This window comes from Caretta caretta, chromosome 3 (genome assembly GCF_965140235.1).
Source record: "Caretta caretta isolate rCarCar2 chromosome 3, rCarCar1.hap1, whole genome shotgun sequence".
Lineage (NCBI taxonomy): Eukaryota > Metazoa > Chordata > Testudines > Cheloniidae > Caretta > Caretta caretta.
The window spans coordinates 92147610-92167566 of NC_134208.1; the positions used below are offsets into that span (position 1 = coordinate 92147610).

The following is a 19957-nucleotide window of genomic DNA, read 5'->3' on the forward strand; positions in this document are numbered from 1 at the left end:
TCTTACTAGCTGTTGTAGACCATATTCTATTTGATACAGTACATTTGTCTTTATAATTCAGTAGTTCAAATAATGTAATTTTTTTCCAAGAGATTTTATATGTATTAATATAATTTTACCTAAATCAAGTTTAATATTATAACTGTAACACAAATAAAAAACCGTAATTATAACAACTTTCTTTCTCTGCACTGGTCTTGAGAATTTCAAATAATGCTCCTTTAATTGTAACCAAGCCTTTTATCTCGTGAAAGCTTTCTGTTCTCTCATGCAGGGCTTTATAGAAGCAGCACTGGTTTGTTGCAAATTGTGTTGGGGGTTTCTTTGGCTTTGTTAATGAGGACTACATTTTCGGCTTTTCTTAGACAAACAGCAGTTCTCTGTTGACTCTCATAGATTCACAGAGTTTAAGGCCAGAAGGGATTATTAGATCATCTAGTCTGACCTCCTGTAGATTACAGGACACTACATTTCCTCCAATTACCCCTGCACTGAGTGCAGTAACGTGTGTTTGACTAAAACATAACTTGTGTTTGGCTAAGGCATATCTTCCAGAAAGGCGTCCATTCTTGAACTGAAGACATCAGGAGATGGAGAATTCACCAATTCCGTTGGTAGTTTGCGCCAATGGTTAATTACCCTCACTGTTAAAAATTTATTTCCAATTTGAATTTGTCTGGCTTCAACTTCCAGCTACTGATTCTTGTTATTCCTTTCTCTGTTAAAGAACCCTTTAGTACCTAGTGTTTTCTCCCCATGAAGGAATTTATACACCATAATTAAGTCATCTCTGAAGCTTCTTGTAGCTACACTAAACAGACTGAACTCTTTAAGTTACTCACTGCTAGGCATTTTCTCCAGCCCTGACATAATGTTTGTGGCTCTTTTCTACACCCTTCTCCAGTTTTTCAACATCCTTTTTAAAATGTGGATACCAGAACTGTAGAGAGTATTCCAATATCAGTTGCACCATTTTCATATATGGAGGTAAAATCACCACCCGATTCCTACTTGCTACTTCTCTGTTTACACATGCAAGGATTGCATTAGGCCTTTTTGCCATAGCATCACACTGGGAGCTCATGTTGAGCACGTCCAGTAAATCCTTTTCAGAGTCACTGCTTTCCAGGATACAATCCCGCATGCTGTTGTTATGGCCTGCATTCCTTGTTCTGAGATGTGTAACTTTGCCTTTGGCTATATTAAAATGTGTTTTGTTTGAATGGGCCCAGCATACGGATCCCTTTGCACTGACCCATTCCCACCATTATTCACCATCCTGTCAATCTTCGTGCCATCCGCAAATTTAATCAGCAATGATTTTATATTTACTTACAGATCACTGATGAAAATCTCAAACCATGTCAAGCCTCATACTGATCCCTACACAAGCTCACTAGCAACACCATTTGATGATGTTTCCCTGTTAACAACTACTGAGATCTGTCAATTAGCCAGTTCATAATCATTTAATATGTGTTCTATTGACATTTTATAGTGCTAATTTTAATTAGAATTTCATAAGTATTAAGTCAATCACCTTACAGAAATATAAAGTATATTACAACTATGTAGTTACCTTTATCAAACTAGTAATCTCATCCAAGAATGAAATCAGGTTTGTTTGACAAGACTTATTTTCCATAAAAACATGTTAACTGGCATTAATTATATTCCTAGCTTTTAATTTTTTAACAATATCCCATTTCAGCTTTTCCATTATTTTCCCCCAGATTGTTGTCAGGCTAACCAGCCTATAGTTCTCCAGGTCATCCCACTTAAGCTTTTTGAATATTGGCACAACATTAGCACTATTCCAGTCTTTTGGAATTTCCCTGGTATTCCAAGAACTATTAAAAATGAACATCAGCAGGCAAGAGATCTCCTCAGACAGCTCTTTTAGGTCTCTTGGTGCAAGCTATCCAGGCCTGCTCTTTTAGAAATGTTTATCCCTAGTAGATGTTGTTTAACATCCTCCATACTTACCAGTAGTCTGGAAAGTATTTATCATTCTCCTTTGAACAAAGCACATCATCCTGCTTCTGTTCAAATACAGAACAGAAATATTTATTGAACACATCTGCCTTTTCTGAATCATTAACCATTTTGCCATCTGCATCTAATAGAGGCTCTTTTCATTGCTAGGATTTCTTTTGTTTCTAATATACTTAAACTCCTTATTGTTCCTTACATATCAAAATTGCAAAAATAAAAACACAAAGGACAGTAATTTCTCCCACCAGGCACTGCACTTGTTCCTGGCAAATAGAGTACACTGGAACTTTTAAGGTGGGATGAACAAGGAAGATTAAGGCACTACAATGCTCAGTTCTACATTGCTCTGCTGCCCAGTGGAATTCAAAACCCTGAATTAGGCGCCAAGGCTCCTTACATAATATATGGGGAGAGTTAGGCCCCTAAGAATGGGATACACAAAAGCCAGCAAGTTGTTCAAGCAGCCGCTGAAGCTAACCAATAGGAAATGCTGAGGAGAGGGGTGTGGCCTAAGTGGCACCCCTCAAAGGGAATTAGGTGCTTAACTCTTGGCCAGAAGGAGGCATCATCTCTGTTTGGGATCCACAGCTGGGAACCGTCTCCTGAAGTTAGGCACCTACATCCTTTTTCAGGAAAAACTGAGGAAGAGGAAGTAGTGCTGGTGCCCCGTATAATCTATGGCCCATTGGTTATGGCACTCACCCAGGAGGTGTGGACCTAGGTTCAAATCCCCACTCTGCCTGATGGGAAGCAGAGAGAATGGAACATGGGTCTCTGAGCCCTAACCAGTGGGCTGCTCAGTCTTTAGGAACTTTAGGTGCCTACAGGGTTAGGCGGCACCCAATTCTCTGGTGAATACTACCCTTTGTTAATAAAACATTAATCCACAACATCTCATGGAATTACACACCTCAATGACTCACCTGATATTCTGGCATGAAGATTCTGCTTAATGCTAAAATCATGAGCCTGGGAAGCAGACTGCAGAGCTGTCATGGCTGCCCTGCGCAATGCATTATCAAAAATAGGGAGCACTTCATTTGGAAATGCATTGAAATATTCTCCAATCTCCATGTTGGTCTCAAAAAGGGTGAGGGCATCAACAACGACTGGGTAATGTCCCTCATCATCTCTTTCCCTTAAGATACGCAAGATGTCATTCCTGTTATGTTCCAAAACATAGGATTCAAACACTTGTCCAGTTAGGTTTACTTGGTCAGCATTTAATAGCATATTGAACCTATAATTGTAAAAGGGAAAAAACTTAATTAAAGATCTCAAAAACAAAAAATCAGGTTTTTTTTAAAGAATATTTTTGTTAGGGTCACAAGTGAACAATGTAAACTATTTTACACTAAGTACATTATATGCCATGACAAAAAATTGTTAAACTGGGATAAAGATAGTTTGCTTGGAAAATTATGAATAAAAAATACCATATGGCAATCATGCATATTATCTTTAGCTAAGAGTCTTAGTTCACACACCTTACTCAGTGAAAACTCTCATTGACATCAATGAAAATTTAAGATATTTATTTCAATTTCTATTAAGTGCCTCTCATTAGTCCTAGGGCCTCTTACAAATTTAACTACAATGGGACTATTCACATGCATAAAGTCAAGCATGGGCACGTTTGCAGGATTGACTTCCTCAGGGCTGCGACTATATTTGTCTTCCCTATATTTGTAGATAATGCCTAACACATTCTGGGTGCTACTGAAATATAAATAATAAACTATAATTACATAATAAACCTGTTATAGTAGCAACTTGCAAAGAAGCAGGAACCTTCTCTTGCTCAAGTTTACCATCTATGAAGCTTAGAATTTGGAATGTTTTCCTTTGAGTCAGTGTGAATGGAACAAATATCAGTGAGTTTTTGTTTGCTTAAGTATAAATGACTTTTGGGCAACCAACAAACTACCAACTAATCAAAACTTTTTTTTTTTTTTTATAAAGACCAGGTGGTCTGTGGTTCCTGTGACATTCCTATTTCTAAACTTCCTAACGGACAGAACATACGTAACATAAATATGTTCTTTGATTGGCTGAGTGTAGTGAGGTCCTCCATTCAGCATGATGGCATTTCTCTGTGAATGTGTAAAGTGATAACTTTTGAATGCCACATCCAATCAGAATGGGGGGTGGGTGGGGGAACAGAGAATGCACACAGAGCCCCTGCTATGGGAGGAGGAATGAAGGGTCCTGCCATGAGAGGGAATGGGGTCACACAAAGAGCCACTGACATAGGGGAAGGGGCAAATGGGGGGGGGGGGAATGGAGGGCACACAGAGACCCTAGTAAGGGGGGGAAGAATGGGGGATGCTGGTATGGGGAAGATGAAATAGGGGGCATACAGAGCCCTAAAGAGGGGGTGTGTGTGCGAAGCAGGGGTGCAGGGAGTCCATGACATAGCGCGGGATGGGAGGGTGGCACACATGAAACTTGTAGGGGGGAAATGAAGAGACACAAGGAACCGCTGGTATGTGCAATGAGCTCAGCCCACAGAAGCTACAAAGGGCGCAACCCCCAAGTGCCATCACTGGGGAGTCAGGAGCCCCAGCCCGCTCAGGCCTGTCCAGCTGTGACTACCGTTACCAGGGAAATGGAAAAGAAGGGGCTGAAGAAGCGAGGCAGCCTTACCCCCGCCCCGGGGGGGCGGGCCTGCCTTTGTGTCCGCGCAGCCCCCAGCGCATTGCGGGCACGGGCGCACACACAAATGTGAGAGAAAGGGGCCGAAGACACAGCGAGGCCTGAGGGGCGCCTCCCCCGCCGCAGGCAGGGGGCACACGGCGGCGGCGCGGGAACCTCGCAGCCCCACCTCCCTGGGCCAGGGCAGCCAATCCCGCCGGCCCCTGGGGGGCTGGGGCCGCGGAGCGCGGCACGTGGCGCCGGGCCGGGCCAGCCCCGGGGAACGGGGAACTCCCAGCCGCAAAGTTTCTCCCCGCAGCTCCTGCGGCGCGGGCAATGCCCCTCACTGGGGCTGAGCCCAGGGCCCCTGCTCCAGCGCCTGCCCCCGCGGGCCGCTCGCTCTCCTACCCCGCCGGGGTTACCTGCCGCCGCCGCCTCCCGAGCCGGGCTCCCGCAGGCAGCCGCCGCGCTGCACCGAGGCAGCGACCCTGAGCGGCCACCCTCACCCGGCAGGAGAAGCGGCTCCGTCCCGCCCCCTCCGCTCCCCGCCCGGGCCGGCTGCCGGCGAGAGGGGCCCGGCGAGCCGGAAACGTGCCTGGGAGCAGCGTGAGAAGGAGAGAGCCTCCCCCAGCAGGCGGCGCAGAGCGAGCCCGGGAGCGGCCCGCGGGGCCGGGGTAGAGGCACAGGCTGCAGCCCAGAGAGGAGATTCTGCCAGGGGGCAGTTTGTGCTACTAGCCGGGGAGCCGCGCTGGGCCTCTCGGGTGGCCCTGGGCTGTTCCCCGGGCCGCGGGGTGAGCTGGTGCTGAGCCCTGCCAGGGCAAGCCCCCGATGCGCATCGCTTCTCTCTCTCCCCACGCCCCCCCCCGCGGTCGTTCAGCCGGTGTCTTTTACCCCTGTTCATTCCTCCCCGCCCCCCCGGAGCCAGGCTCTCCTCCGATTGCAGGGAGGGTAGTAATCTGAACCGTTGCAGAAATAAAAATAGTCCGAGCTGTCGTGCTGGGAGAAGAAGAGAGCCGAGGGGGGCGGGAATTGAAGGAAGAACGAGACGTCCAGCAGAGGCAATCATGATAGTCGGTAAAGGAATAGAGGGCAAGAAGCAGGATTACATGTGGTTTTTTTAAAAAAATATCGTTTTAAATGAATTTTAACAGTTCTGCTTAAAATGTTTTAAACTTGTCCCCAACAGTAAGTAACCGTCAGTTTTAGCAGTTTTCAGAGTAGCAGTCATGTTAGTCTGTATCCGCAAAAAGAACAGGAGGACTTGTGGCTAATTTAGAGACTAACATTTATTACTAACGTTTATTTGAGCATAGAATGGAACATATAGTAAGATCTATATATATATATACACATACAGATAAGGTGGAAGTTACCATACACACTGTGAGAGGCTAATTAGTTAACTTCCACCTTATCTGTATGTTAGTCTCTAAGGTTGAACAAGTACTCCTTTTCTTTTTCCAACTTAGGTCTGTGTGTGTGTACAAATATAAATCTTACTACATTCTATGCAGCCAATGAAGTGGGCTGTAGCCCACAAACGCTTATGGTCAATTAAATTTGTTAGTCTCTAAGGTGCTACAAGTGCTTCTGTTCTTTTAGCAGGTTTGGAACTGTTAAAGTAGATGTTCTCACCAGCCAAAGTGTAGAGCCCCAGAGTCTCCCCAGTCAGATCATCATTTATTCTTTTACGTAGAGACTGTCCAGTTGGTCAGTCTGGTCAAACTGATTTGGTCAAACTGGACAGCCTCTCCCTAAAAGAATAAATGGACACAAATCAGATGTCCAGAATTATAACGTTCATAAAAAGAAAAGGAGTACTAGTGGCACCTTAGAGACTAACCAATTTATTTGAGCATAAGCTTTCGTAAGCTACAGCTCACTTCATCCGATGAAAGCTTATGCTCAAATAAATTGGTTAGTCTCTAAGGTGCCACTAGTACTCCTTTTCTTTTTGCGAATACAGATTAACATGGTTGCTACTCTGAAACATTCATAAACCAGTCAAAGAACACTTCAATCTCTCTGGTCAATCGATTGCAGACCTAAAGGTTGCAATATTACAACAAAAAGACTTCATAAACAGACTCCAAGAGAGACTGCTGAATTGGAATTAATTTGCAAACAGGATACAGTTAACTTAGGTTTGAATAGAGACTGGGAGTGGATGGGTCATTACACAAAGTAAAACTATTTCCCCATGTTTATTTCCCCCCTCAACCCCGCACTGTTCCTCAGGGGTTCCTGTTAACTGCTGCAAATGGCCCACCTTGATTATCACTACAAAAGGTCCCCCCCCCCCCCGCTCTCCTGCTGGTAATAGCTCATCTGAAGTGATCACTCTCCTTACAGTGTGTATGATAACACCCATTTTTTCATGTTCTGGGTGTATATACATCTCCTCGTTGTATTTTCCACTGAATGCATCTGTTGAAGTGAGCCATAGTTCACGAAAGCTTATGCTCAGATAAATTGGTTAGTCTCTAAGGTGCCACAAGTACTTCTTTTCTTTTTGATCAGACTAATTGTCTATTGTAAAGGAAGCCTTTGTCTACAGAAGTTTTTGATTTTTCACTGTCAGCAATGCCAAAAAGACCTTCATGTTAGTAGATCCAAAAAGTTCTTCTACAGCCATCTTGCTTGAGTTCAGGGAAGTTTGTTGTTTGTGATTGTTTCCTCATCTGTACAATGAGGATACTACAGTTACTTACCTTTCAGGCAAGCTGTGAGAACTACAGATAGTTATAGATAAAGGAGAAAATGCAATTGTAGTAGTGCTCCATTTAAATAAAACTCCCAATTAACTGAAGCTTAGTTAGGCCCATCTCCTCTATCCCCATAGTTGGACAGATACCTTGAGGTCTTCTGAATTTTGGTCTCTAAAGCCAGTCAGGCTGATAGGCAAGCCAGTTTTCTCTTCTTTATGCTGCAGGGACTGGGACACAGCCACAAGTTGTTTTTTTATTTGTTTGGTGGGAGTGGGAGGTGTTAAACATAAGTTTCCTTTTCATCTGAGTATTTGTGATGTGTTCTATTTAGCTTGTAAAGGGGAGAAAAAATGTTTACGTATTTAACTAGTTGTAAAACTTCAGTTAAATCTTTTTACTACATTTTAAAATTAAAAAGCAAAACCTCACATACTTCCCCATGCCTGACATTCCATTCCAATCCCCATGCACTAGGCCCCTATCCACTCTTCAGTCACATTTCTCCTCTAACGTTCATTTAGCCCACAACTACTTTCCTATATCATTAAAAGTGCTGTTATCCACCAACAACATTTTAAGTGCTCTGCACTTAAATCCTAATCCTGCTTCTGTTGACTTCAAGGGATGGATGATCAGGCCCAAAGATAAACTCGTATCACTGAGTGTATGTGTCTTCTTTTTGGTGTTTGTTTGTGCCCCAGTCCTGCAATCGCTTTCTCTGCAGGGTGACTGGGCTTACTCTGAGATAGGGGGAGGAGCTCGGCTATATGGGATGGCCATCGAGTAGAGATGCTACTCCTCTAGATCTAGAGTTAGTTGAGGTGGTTCAGGCACCTGATAAGGATGCCCCTTGGGAGGCTTCTGTTGGAACTCTACTAGGCATGCTGGAGAATCCCCCATGAGGAACTAGAACCTGTTGTGGAGGAAAAGGAGGTGTGGTCCTTCCTGCTCTCCATGCTGCTGCTGTGATCCTCACCAGAAAAAGTGGCATAAAGGAAAAAGAACTTTATGCATGTGAGTAGACCCACTTACCCTAGGGGTCTACCCATCTGCATAAGTGTTTGCAGGATCTGAGCCTTCTATTGTAAGATGCTCATTGCAGAGACCTTGCATTCCATTGTGTTTTGGATGCTGTTGGCAGTTGATGAATGATTAACTGGTGCAAAATTAAAATAGAAACAACCTGTATCCCCCAAACAGTTGCTAGTGTAAGATCTTCACAAAAAAAATATGTATAATTCTTCAGTAATCTAAGGTTGCAAAGGCACCAGACACAACAGTATTACCAGGGCTGCGCTAAAATAGTCTGTGAGAAAAGTGCACAAAAAAGGAAATGAAAACCTTTAATTGTAACTTAATTTGATATACATGGAGAAGAGTCAACACATGCGAAACAAAGGATTACAAAAAGGATTTGTAGGAAAAGAATTTGTACTTTCAGGTTATTTAATATATTTAATTCACATACATCAAAACAGTATTTTGCTTGCCTTACTTACATGAGTCGTCCGTTAATTTCAGTGGTGGTTTTTTTTTTTTTATACTTATTTTAAATAATACAGTGATCTTAACTATATAGACTGCTGTGGTGACTGTAGCTGAGTTAGATATTTATTTCAAGCCCAGTATTTATCCCCTGGCCCCCCATGTTACCTGTGCAAATCACTGGGGAAGCACCACATGAGGTGGCAATGAATTGTTTTACTGCTAGCCCCCACTTCCATGCAGGTAATTTGGAATAAAGACACAAACCAGACCTATTTAACAGAAATTTTTTAAAAAGTTTATTTTTAAAAGTTATTTAAATTTAAAAAGTTATTTACCTTACCGTAATGGGTTCTTGAAGAAGCTTTTGTCCTCACAGATCTCACTGTGTGTGCCCCATGTGCATGAGCTCAGAGTCCACTGGGGCTGTGCATGTGCGCTGCTATGGCCCCTCTGTGAGGCCATAAAGGGCAGAGCAGCTCCAATCACTACTCAGTTCCTTCCTCAAAATAGAATTCTACTATTAAAAGATTTCATATCAGTAGGGAAGGCGAGTGGATCATAGGATATGTGAGGGCAAAAGCACCTTGAAGAGCCATAGTTATTGAAAGTTAAATAATAGGGCTGTTGATTAATCGCAGTCAACTCACAGGATTAACTCAAATTAAGTGCAATTAAAATTAATCGTGATTAATCGCAGTTTTAATCACACTGTTAAACAATAGAATATCAATTGAAATGTATTAAATATTTTTGGATGTTTTTGTACATTTTCAAATATAATTTCAATTACAATACAATACAAAGTGTACAGTGCTCACTTTATATTTTTATTACAAATACTGCACTGTAAAAATGATAGAAGAAATAGCATTTTTCAATTCACCTTATACAAGTACTGTAGTGCAATCTCTATCGTGAAAGTGCAATTTACAAATGTAGATTTTTTTTGTTACATAACTGCATTCAAAAACAAAACAATGTAAAACTTTAGAGTCTACAAATCCACTCAGTCCTATTTCTTGAGCCAATTGCTAAGAGAAACAAGTTTGTTTACATTTACGGGAGATAATGCTGCCCGCTTCTTATTTACAATGTCACCTGAAAGGAAGGTATTTACGTGCCAGATATGCTAAACATTCGTATGCCCAATGCTTCAGCCACCATTCCAGAGGACATACTTCCATGCTGACGCTCCTTAAAAAAATAATGCATTAGTTAAATTTGAGAAAATGAACTCCTTGGGGGAGAATTGTATGTCTTCTGCTCTGTTTTATCTGCATTTTACCATATATTTCATGTTATAGCAGTCTCGGATGACAACCCAGCATATGTTGTGTGTTTTAAGAACACTTTCATTGCAGATTTGACAAAATGCAAAGATACCAATATGAGATTTCTAAAGATAGCTATGGCACTTGACTCAAGGTTTAAGAATCTGAAGTGCCTTCCAAAATCTGAGAGGGATGAGGTGTGGAGCATGCCATCAGAAGTCTTAAAAGAGCAACATTCCGATGCGAAAACTCCAGAACCTGAACTACCCCCCCCCCCACACACACACAAAATCAACCTTCTGCTGGTGGCATCTGATTCAGATGATGAAAATGCGCATGTGTCGGTCCGCACTGGTTTGGACTGTTATTGAGCAGAACCCGTTATTAGCATGGATGCATGGCCTCTGGAATGGTGTTTGAAGCATGAACGGGCATACTTCAGGTAACACTGTGAACAAGAAACAGGCAGCATTATCTCTTGCAAATTTAAACAAATTTGTTTGAGCGATTGGCTGAACAAGAAGTAGGACTGAGTGGACTTATATGCTCTGAAGTTTTATATTGTTTTATTTTTGAATGCAGTTATTTTTTGGTACATAATTCTACATTTCTAAGTTCAATTTTCATGATAAAGAGATTGCACGACAGTACTTGTATTAGGGGAATTGAAAAATACTCTTTTGTTTTTTACAGTGCAAATATTTGCAATCAAAATAAATATAGTGAGCACTGTACACTTTGTATTCTGTGTTGCAATGGAAATCAATATATTTGAAAATGTAGAACACATCCAAAAATACATAAATATATTCTATTATGAACATCGTGATTAATTGCTCGATTAATCATGATTTTTAAAAAATCACGTGATTAATTTCAATTAATTTTTTAACAGCTCGACAGACCAAATAAATAACTATATTTATTCAAGCATTTGTACACATGGATTCAAATGAATGGCTAGCAGTCACCCCCTAGTGGAGAAGGAGGATAGGACCCCTATCTAAATAATGACCCCAGAACAGCCCTGCCAAACTGGACATCTGTTGTAGAAGCTGCCACAATGGAGTATGAATGGGGAATGTATCAATAGAATTCTAAGTAGCTACGCTACAAATTTTTGAAATAGGGATTCCCCATAAGCATGCTGTGGATGTTGTTTGAGCTGTAGCAGTGTGCTTCCTAATCCAAGAGGAAGGAGGTAGTTTGTTTAATGTGTAGGAATTCTCTGTCCTAGTCTCACCCCCACACTGCCCTGAGAAGCAGCAGGCAAGCCTTCTTAACTGGCCTCCTGGTTCCCGTGACCCTTTTAGGGCTCTAAACAATTATGTCTTGTTGTCAACCTGGCCTGAGCAGTGGTGTGTCAGGGCACTAACACCTTCACAGGGAGCAGAGACGGCCTGATAGATTCCAACACACTTCCCCCTGGAGAATGGAGCTGAGGGTCCGATCTCTCCCTTCTGCAATAATCCCACGATCTGGAAAAAGAAGTGTGTATTCTATTTCTGTGTATCTGGTCAATGTTATACACAAAAGCCATGTGCTTGCAGTATCATATACCCTTGAATAAGGGGAGGATTAGTGTTCTTCATTACTCCATTTAAGGGGTGCATGCTCCAGTATTAAGTCAAAGGGAACCCTTGAAAGATAATGTATTACCACTACAGCCCAACTGATGACAAAGTATTCTTTCTTGATGGTGAAGTATCTAGTCGTTCATGGCTGCAGCTTCTGTCTACACTTACCTCCGGAGCGATTGATCCAGAGGGTCGATTCATTGAGTCTAGTGAAGATGTGATAAATCAACCACCAAGTGCTCTCCCATCGACTCTGGTATTCCGCCGGAGCGAGAAGTGTAGGTGGAGTCAATGGGGGAGCGTCAGCAATTGACCTACCGCAGTGAAGACACTGCAGTAAGTAGCTCTAAGTACGTTGACTTCAGCTATGCTATTTTCATAGCTGAAGTTGCGTAACTTAGACCGACTTAGCTCACCCCCCCCCCCCCCAGTGTAGACCAGGCCTTAGGAATAGTATAGGATGTCTGTCAGGCAGCAAAGGCCTGATAGACACCATCACAGAGTCTTTCTGAGGAAATAGCCAACCCCTTAGGTTTGTCTCCAAAAATTACAAAAAGCCTTAATGGTTTAAGAAGCGGCTTTTGTTCTAAACAGGTAAAAAGAAAACATTGAGTGTATGAAGCATAACTGCTTCAGGAGATTCATACGCTTTAGGAAAAGACACAGGCAAGTATATAAACTGATTAATCAGAAAATCCAAAACCTCTTTGACAAAAACTTTGGATGTGGTCTGAGTAACCTTGTCCTTTTAGAATATAATGTATATAAGGCCTGCCATCAAAGCCTGGATTACATCCACTCTATAAGCCAAAATAATAGCCACCAAAAATGCTGTGTTAATAGAAAAGTAGTATAATGAACATGATGATGTGGGTTCAAAAGGAGATTTCATCAATGATAGAAGCACCACATTCAAGTTCCCGCAAGGAAAGAGGTTCTTGACTGCGTGGAACAACATGAAACAGACTCCTAGAAACACTGATACAGTGGGATGGGAAAAACTGATTGACTCTCAAAAGACGGATGATAGGCAGAGATAGCAGATTAGTGCTCTGTAAAAGAACTAATCAACAGACCTGGGTGTTTCAAAGACAAATAATCCAAGCTAACAGGAGCAGAAGATTCCAAAGATTGAAGGTGTCTGAATGGAACCCAATGAAAAACACTTCCACGTAGCTTTGTATGTCAATCCTGTAGAAGCCTTTCTGCTCTGGATCAAAATGTCCTGTGCTACCACTGGCAGTCCTATCAACAGAATTTAGTCAACTAGCCTCTATTCTATCAGATGTCGAAAAATTGGGTCAAGATATAACACGAAACCTTGGTTCTGTGAAATGATATCTGGATGGTTTTGAAGTGGAAGAGGAGATAGTTGGCTTGACAGGTGCAACAAGTTGGAGTACCAGAATTGATAAGCCCAGGCCAGAGCTATCACCACCATCTCAGCCATATGCTGTTGTATCTTCTTCAGAGCACTGGAAATATCCCCTCTGGGATGGAGGAAAAGGATATAGGAGGTCTCTTTCCTGCTGGATCAGGAATACATCTGCCAGAGAGTTTGGACCCTCTCCTCCCTGGGAGGAAAATATAAAGTACTTTGCATTGACATAGGTAGGAAAGAAGTCTATAGTGGGGATCCCCCATTGTAAAAGGAACCAAATCTTTGAGAGTCCATTTGTGCGTAGAGGAGCCCTTCCTGTTGATCTTATCCACTAAATTATTTTGGCTGCCTAGTAAGTGTAGGGCTGTTAGGTTGATCTGATGAATGATGCACCAGTCCAACAGGTAGATAGTTTCCTCTCATAAGGGGGATGCTTTTGCTTCTTCGAGTCAGTTTATGTAATGCATTCCTGTAATACTGTCTGCCAGGACTTGGAGGATTGTGATTTGCAGGAAAGGTACAAAAGCCTTTCAGGCTAAGTGAACAGCTCTGAGTTCTAGTACAATTATGTCCAACTGAGACTCTGTCCTGGACCACAGTCTCTGTGTTTGAAGTTTGTCTAGATGTGCACCCCAACCATGCTGGCACAATCTGTAACAAGAGTCTTTGGCAGGGGTAGGATGATTGAAACACTACAGGTTAGCTGGCATTTTGAGTTTTTGGCCTCCAAAACAGAGATGTCAGCACTTGTGGAGGGACCACTATAGATAAGTCCATGCTGTGTCTAACCAGTTGGTAAACAGATTTCAAGAGGGCAAAGACCTGAAGGGGAGGGGGGATCTAAGTACAAGCAGCTGTGTGTTATAGCAAGCGTGGCAGATTCTCACTGAAATTCTTGGCTGAGAATGAAGGTTGGAAATGAGATGACACATTGTGCCAAACTTTCTTTGAGGATGGTATGCTGATGTGGATTCCAATATTCTAGTATTGCTCCATAATCTTTACTGATTGAATAGGGATAAGAGTAAATTTGTCTCGGCTAGTCCTCAGGCCTACCCAGGAGAATGGATGGAGAACGGTTTGAATGTAATCTGTGACTTGCTGCAGTGAGTGGCTATCTATCACTCAGTTTTTGAAATAGGGGTATATATCACTCGTCACTTCAGATGAGTTGCTACCACCAAAAAACATTTGGTAAAAATCCTTGGAATTGTTCACAAGCCAAATGGTAGGACTCTAAACTGGTGATAAAATGCAGATGCTTTCGGTATGCAGGATGAACAAACACATGGTAGTAAGCATCCTGCAAGTTAAAAGTGGTGAACCAATTCATGGGATCTAGAGAAGGGATTATTGAAGAAACTTTCACACACCATCCCTACCAGTCAACTTCATTGGTTTCCTATCACATACAACATTCACCTTCACTGGTAATTTCCTCAACCCAATTTACATAGTCTCTAAAGACCTAAATAGGATGGAGATACTAATCAGTTGAATTCCAACCACATGCTATGAAAATAGGTAAACAAAATATCTCACCATAGACCTCCCTGAGGTCTCCTTTTCCATACTAGCGATGCAGCCTCCTTGGCTATCCACGGGGCAGTTTCCAATCCCCCACTGCATGAATCTCACCCTCAAACATAAAAGGAAGGTTCCAATCAGCTCAGCTCAATTCATCTGCCTACAACTGAGATTGGAAAATGGAATCTCACCCAAGTAGGGTATAAATACGGCTTGCTCTTCATTTTTGCTTAGTATATGAGACTCTCACCGTGCATAGTTAAGGGCAGGAAGAAAGTGGGGAGGGGGAAATACTTAATACAAACAGTAGTACTATCCACTTAAAACAGCCTAAATATCAGCACTCTATTCCAATTCTGTATTCCTCGTCAGGACAATCCAACCTAGTGATCTCCATGAGCTTTCACCTTTGGGACAGAGTCAGGTTTTAGTGAGCTTTAGGGAACGATGCTAGACCTATTTGTTATTGCCTTAGCTTTTGGTTGATGTGTTTGTTTCTTATCAGCATAGATACAAATATTTCCAGCAGAAGTGTTTTTAATTGTATTAACGCTTCCTCTTGTTGTGAGTAGCTTTCTATGTTGTGTTCAATTCTGCAAATAACCCCAAATTGTCATGGTGATAGGCCCAGTATTAACTTTTCTGTGAGACTAATTGGTACTCCAGGTGAGCTCAGGCATGCACCTGGGTGGAGCTCAGTGCAGGATTAGAGTGTAAGACATTACAGTAAAGTTGTCCCTCTTACGGTCTCTTCTATTCTGTCACCTGTAAAATTAGGTTTAAAACTCTTTGGAGAAGGGCCTTTGTCAAGTATTTATTTGCTGTTTGAGTTCTGTATACATAAATAATACAGATGTAACAACTAAAATTCAGGTTAAGATGCCTGCAAAGAGATGTTCTTAATTTCAGGAGTTATTGGTAATATAAAACCTTGTACTGTTTAAGCATTATATTGTCCCTAAGTTCACATTGAAAGGATGGTGATACAGAGACAGAAATAAGGCAGCATGGGTGACGCTGGTTACCTGATTTTCAAAAATACACCTGCTTAGTTGTACATGCACATGTGCATGTGCGCAGTTGCCTAATTTGTGCATGCAGTTATCATAAAGTGCACAAATGGCTTTGTGTATGCACAATCACAGTACTGTAAATTGAAAGGCAAATTAGTTATGGGCTTGAATGCACATCTGTGCATATAATTACATGTGCACTTATGCAAATCACCCTGCAATGAACCTTTTTAAATTAAAAGTGATGCTTTGATTTCCAAACTAATTGTTTTTGGTGGCTTGGAGAAAAGAACACCAGTCAGTGAAGATTTTATCTTTCAGAGAAGGTGAGAGTTGTTTTTTCTTTCCTCTCAACCTAAACTCCGTTTTAAAGCTTTTGCCTGCAAATTGCTTTAAATAAAAACAGGAATTACTGCAGTGCCATACTTCAAAAAAGTAGTTAACCAAAATCCTAGGAAAACTGATTGAGAGTTTGATTAAGGAGAGAGTAATAATATAATGCTTGAAGTAAGTATAACTTAATGGGGACAAATCAACAGCTCCTGTAAGGAAACACAGATTTGGTGATCCTACACTTAAAAATAATAATAAATAAATTGCTAAGTAACAGATAAGAAGGTGTCCAACTACTATTCTGGATACTTTTGACATTTTGAAAAATAACAATACAACAAAACCAACAGCAACCCTAAGAAAAAGCTCTAGCAAAACTTCCTCACCAAACCTGCATCCCCCATCAACAATTTTCCCATCAAGATCCAATCTCTTCAGTTGCCTCGGTGAACAAATGAGCTTTGCAGTACACCCTGTAAGTCAAAATCCCAGAGTAGTCAGCTAGATGAACCAAAAATTCCTTTGATGACTTTGGTTCCATCAGTCTTCAAGTGTAAACCATCAAAACAGACCCTTGGCAGCTGGGTGGATAATCAATTTTTCTCAATGAAAAAAATCAGAAAAAAATTGTTTTGGATCAACTCAATGAAACATTTAGTTTTCTGGCATTATTTTACTGCTGTTCTTTTTTTAATTTTTACATTAAAAGCAAAAGAAATTTGGAATCAGCATTCACAAAATTAGAGAAGGCAGACAAGTTGATTATACACTAGCCCCATAGTTAAAGCACTCACCTGGGATGTCAGGGAACTGGGTTCAAATCTCTACTCTACTTTACTTGGAAGTTGGCTCTCCCACATTCTAGGAAAGTGCTCCAACCACTAGAGCATACAATATTCTGGGGTGCAGTTGTCTCAGATTCTCTGTTGAAGCTGTTCGACTTTATATAAATAAATATTAATTGGAGCAGGGACTGGAATCCATGGGAGTCCCTCCAGCAGCACGGTATGGCATCATTATCACTCTCTGGGCCAATCACTATTTAATTATTTTATACAAAGTAGAACAGATTCAACAATAAAGTTTTAGACTCACCGCAGAATAGCCTATAACCCAGTGGTTAGGGTACTAACCATAGATTGGGGAGACCCATGTTCAACTCCCTGCTCTGAATGGGGGAGGAGAGGCTTGAATCCAGGTTTCCCACATCCCAAGTGAGTGCTCTAGCCAGGGGGTGATAAAGGGCTGGGCGGGGCCTGCAGTTCCTCTATGAATGGCAGCTAAGGACAAATCTAGCCCTAAAAATTATTTTTGGCTGATACTATTCATTAAACGTCTATCAAATTTGCAAATAGTTTCAGTTGACCTTAAACTGTATTTTTCAGTGAATAAATTATTTTTCTCAAAAACTTCACCCAGCTGTTGCTCTAACCTCAAAATGCAGGAAATAATGGTCAGTATGTGACAAAAGGCATAATGCCTAGCTGTCTAACTTAAAATTCCAACCTAACAATGAAGAAAATTATATAATCCATTAAGAATGGAAACAAAGATGGCTAGAAGTTTATACAAAATGAGAAATTAAGGGTATGTCTACACTACGAAATTAGGTCGAATTTATAGAAGTCGGTTTTTTAGAAATCGGTTTTATATATTCGAGTGTGTGTGTCCCCACAGAAAATGCTCTAAGTGCATTAAGTGCATTAACTCGGCGGAGCGCTTCCACAGTACCGAGGCAAGCGTCGACTTCCGGAGCGTTGCACTGTGGGTAGCTATCCCACAGTTCCCGCAGTCTCCGCTGCCCATTGGAATTCTGGGTTGAGATCCCAATGCCTGATGGGGCTAAAACATTGTCGCGGGTGGTTCTGGGTACATATCGTCAGCCCCCCGTTCCCTCCCTCCCCCCGTGAAAGCAAGGGCAGACAATCATTTCGCGCCTTTTTTCCTGAGTTACCTGTGCAGACGCCATACCATGGCAAGCATGGAGCCCGCTCAGGTAACCGTCACCCTATGTCTCCTGGGTGCTGGCAGACGTGGTACGGCATTGCTACACAGTAGCAGCAACCCCTTGCCTTGTGGCAGCAGACGGTACAGTACGACTGGTAGCCGTCATCGTCATGTCTGAGGTGCTCCTGGTCGCCTCTGTGAGGTCGATCAGGAGCGCCTGGGCAGACATGGGCACAGGGACTAAATTTGGAGTGACTTGACCAGGTCATTCTCTTTAGTCCTGCAGTCAGTCCTATTGAACCGTCTTATGGTGAGCGGGCAGGCGATACGGACTGCTAGCAGTCGTACTGTACCATCTTCTGCCGAGCAGCCATGAGATGTGGATGGCATGCAGTCCTTCTGCACCGTCTGCTGCCAGCCAAAGATGTAAAAGATAGATGGAGTGGATCAAAACAAGAAATAGACCAGATTTGTTTTGTACTCATTTGCTTCCCCCCCTCCCCTGTCTAGGGGACTCATTCTTCTAGATCACACTGCAGTCACTTACAGAGAAGGTGCAGCGAGGTAAATCTAGCCATGTATCAATCAGAGGCCAGGCTAACCTTCTTGTTCCAATAAGGACAATAACTTAGGTGCACCATTTCTTATTGGAACCCTCCGTGAAGTCCTGCCTGAAATACTCCTTGATGTAAAGCCACCCCCTTTGTTGATTTTAGCTCCCTGAAGCCAACCCTGTAAGCGCCCCTCCCAGCGTCAGAGCAATGGCAAACAATCGGGCATCTGAGAGTGCTGTCCAGAGCAGTCACAATGGAGCACTCTGATGGGGCTAAAACATTGTCGCGGGTGGTTCTGGGTACGTATCGTCAGGCCCCCGTTCCCTCCCTCTCTCCGTGAAAGCAAGGGCAGACAATCATTTCGCGCCTTTTTTCCTGAGTTACCTGTGCAGACGCCATACCACAGCAAGCATGGAGCCCGCTCAGGTAACCGTCACCCTATGTCTCCTGGGTGCTGGCAGACGCGGTACGGCTTTGCTGCACAGTAGCAGCAACCCATTGCCTTCTGGCAGCAGACGGTGCAATACGACTGGTAGTCGTCCTCGTCGTGTCAGAGGTGCTCCTGGCCACGTCGGCTGGGAGCGCCTGGGCAGACATGGGCGCAGGGACTAAATTTGGAGTGACTTGACCAGGTCATTCTCTTTAGTCCTGCAGTCAGTCCTATTGAACCGTCTTATGGTGAGCGGGCAGGCGATACGGACTGCTAGCAGTCGTACTGTACCATCTTCTGCCAGGCAGGCAAGAGATGAGGATTGCTAGCAGTCGTATTGCACCATCTTCTGCCAGGCAGGCAAGAGATGGGGATGGCTAGCAGTCGTACTGTACCATCTTCTGCCGAGCAGCCATGAGATGTGGATGGCATGCAGTCCTTCTGCACCGTCTGCTGCCAGCCAAAGATGTAAAAGATAGATGGAGTGGGTCAAAACAAGAAATAGACCAGATTTGTTTTGTACTCATTTGCCTCCTCTCCTGTCTAGGGGACTCATTCATCTAGGTCACACTGCAGTCACTCACAGAGAAGGTGCAGCGAGGTAAATCTAGCCATGTATCAATCAGAGGCCAGGCTAACCTCCTTGTTCCAATAACAACGATAACTTAGGTGCACCATTTCTTATTGGAACCCTCCGTGCAGTCCTGCCTGAAATACTCCTTGATGTACAGGCACCTCCTTTGTTGATTTTAGCTCCCTGAAGCCAACCCTGTAAGCCGTGTCGTCAGTCGCCCCTCCCTCCGTCAGAGCAACGGCAGACAATCGTTCCGTGCCTTTTTTCTGTGCGGACGCCATACCAAGGCAAGCATGGAGGCCGCTCAGCTCACTTTGGCAATTAGGAGCACATTAACCACCACACACATTATCCAGCAGTATATGCAGCACCAGAACATGGCAACACGATACCGGGCGAGGAGGCGACGTCAGCGCGGTCCCGTGAGTGATCAGGACATGGACACAGATTTCTCTGAAAGCATGGGCCCTGCCAATGCATGCATCATGGTGCTAATGGGGCAGGTTCATGCTGTGGAACGCCGAT

General features: G+C 42.9%; 1 protein-coding gene across 5 annotated transcripts in view; it reads right to left on the minus strand.

Annotated features, from left to right (window-relative positions):
* Positions 1–5178, minus strand: part of MCM9 (minichromosome maintenance 9 homologous recombination repair factor) — a 74939-nt gene extending 69761 nt beyond the window's left edge. The window contains exons 1-2 of one of the 5 annotated variants that reach the window (XM_048844676.2): positions 5052–5168; positions 2919–3235 (exon numbers count right to left, since the gene is read on the minus strand). In XM_048844676.2, the coding sequence (XP_048700633.2) occupies positions 2919–3228 (310 nt within the window). In that variant the 5' untranslated portion in view covers positions 3229–3235; positions 5052–5168. Of the gene's footprint in view, positions 1–2918; positions 3236–5037 lie in introns of all 5 variants that reach the window. The other 4 variants (XM_075126661.1, XM_048844678.2, XM_048844677.2 and 1 more) reach the window with 4 other exon arrangements.
* Between the last annotated feature and the right edge of the window lie 14779 nt (positions 5179–19957).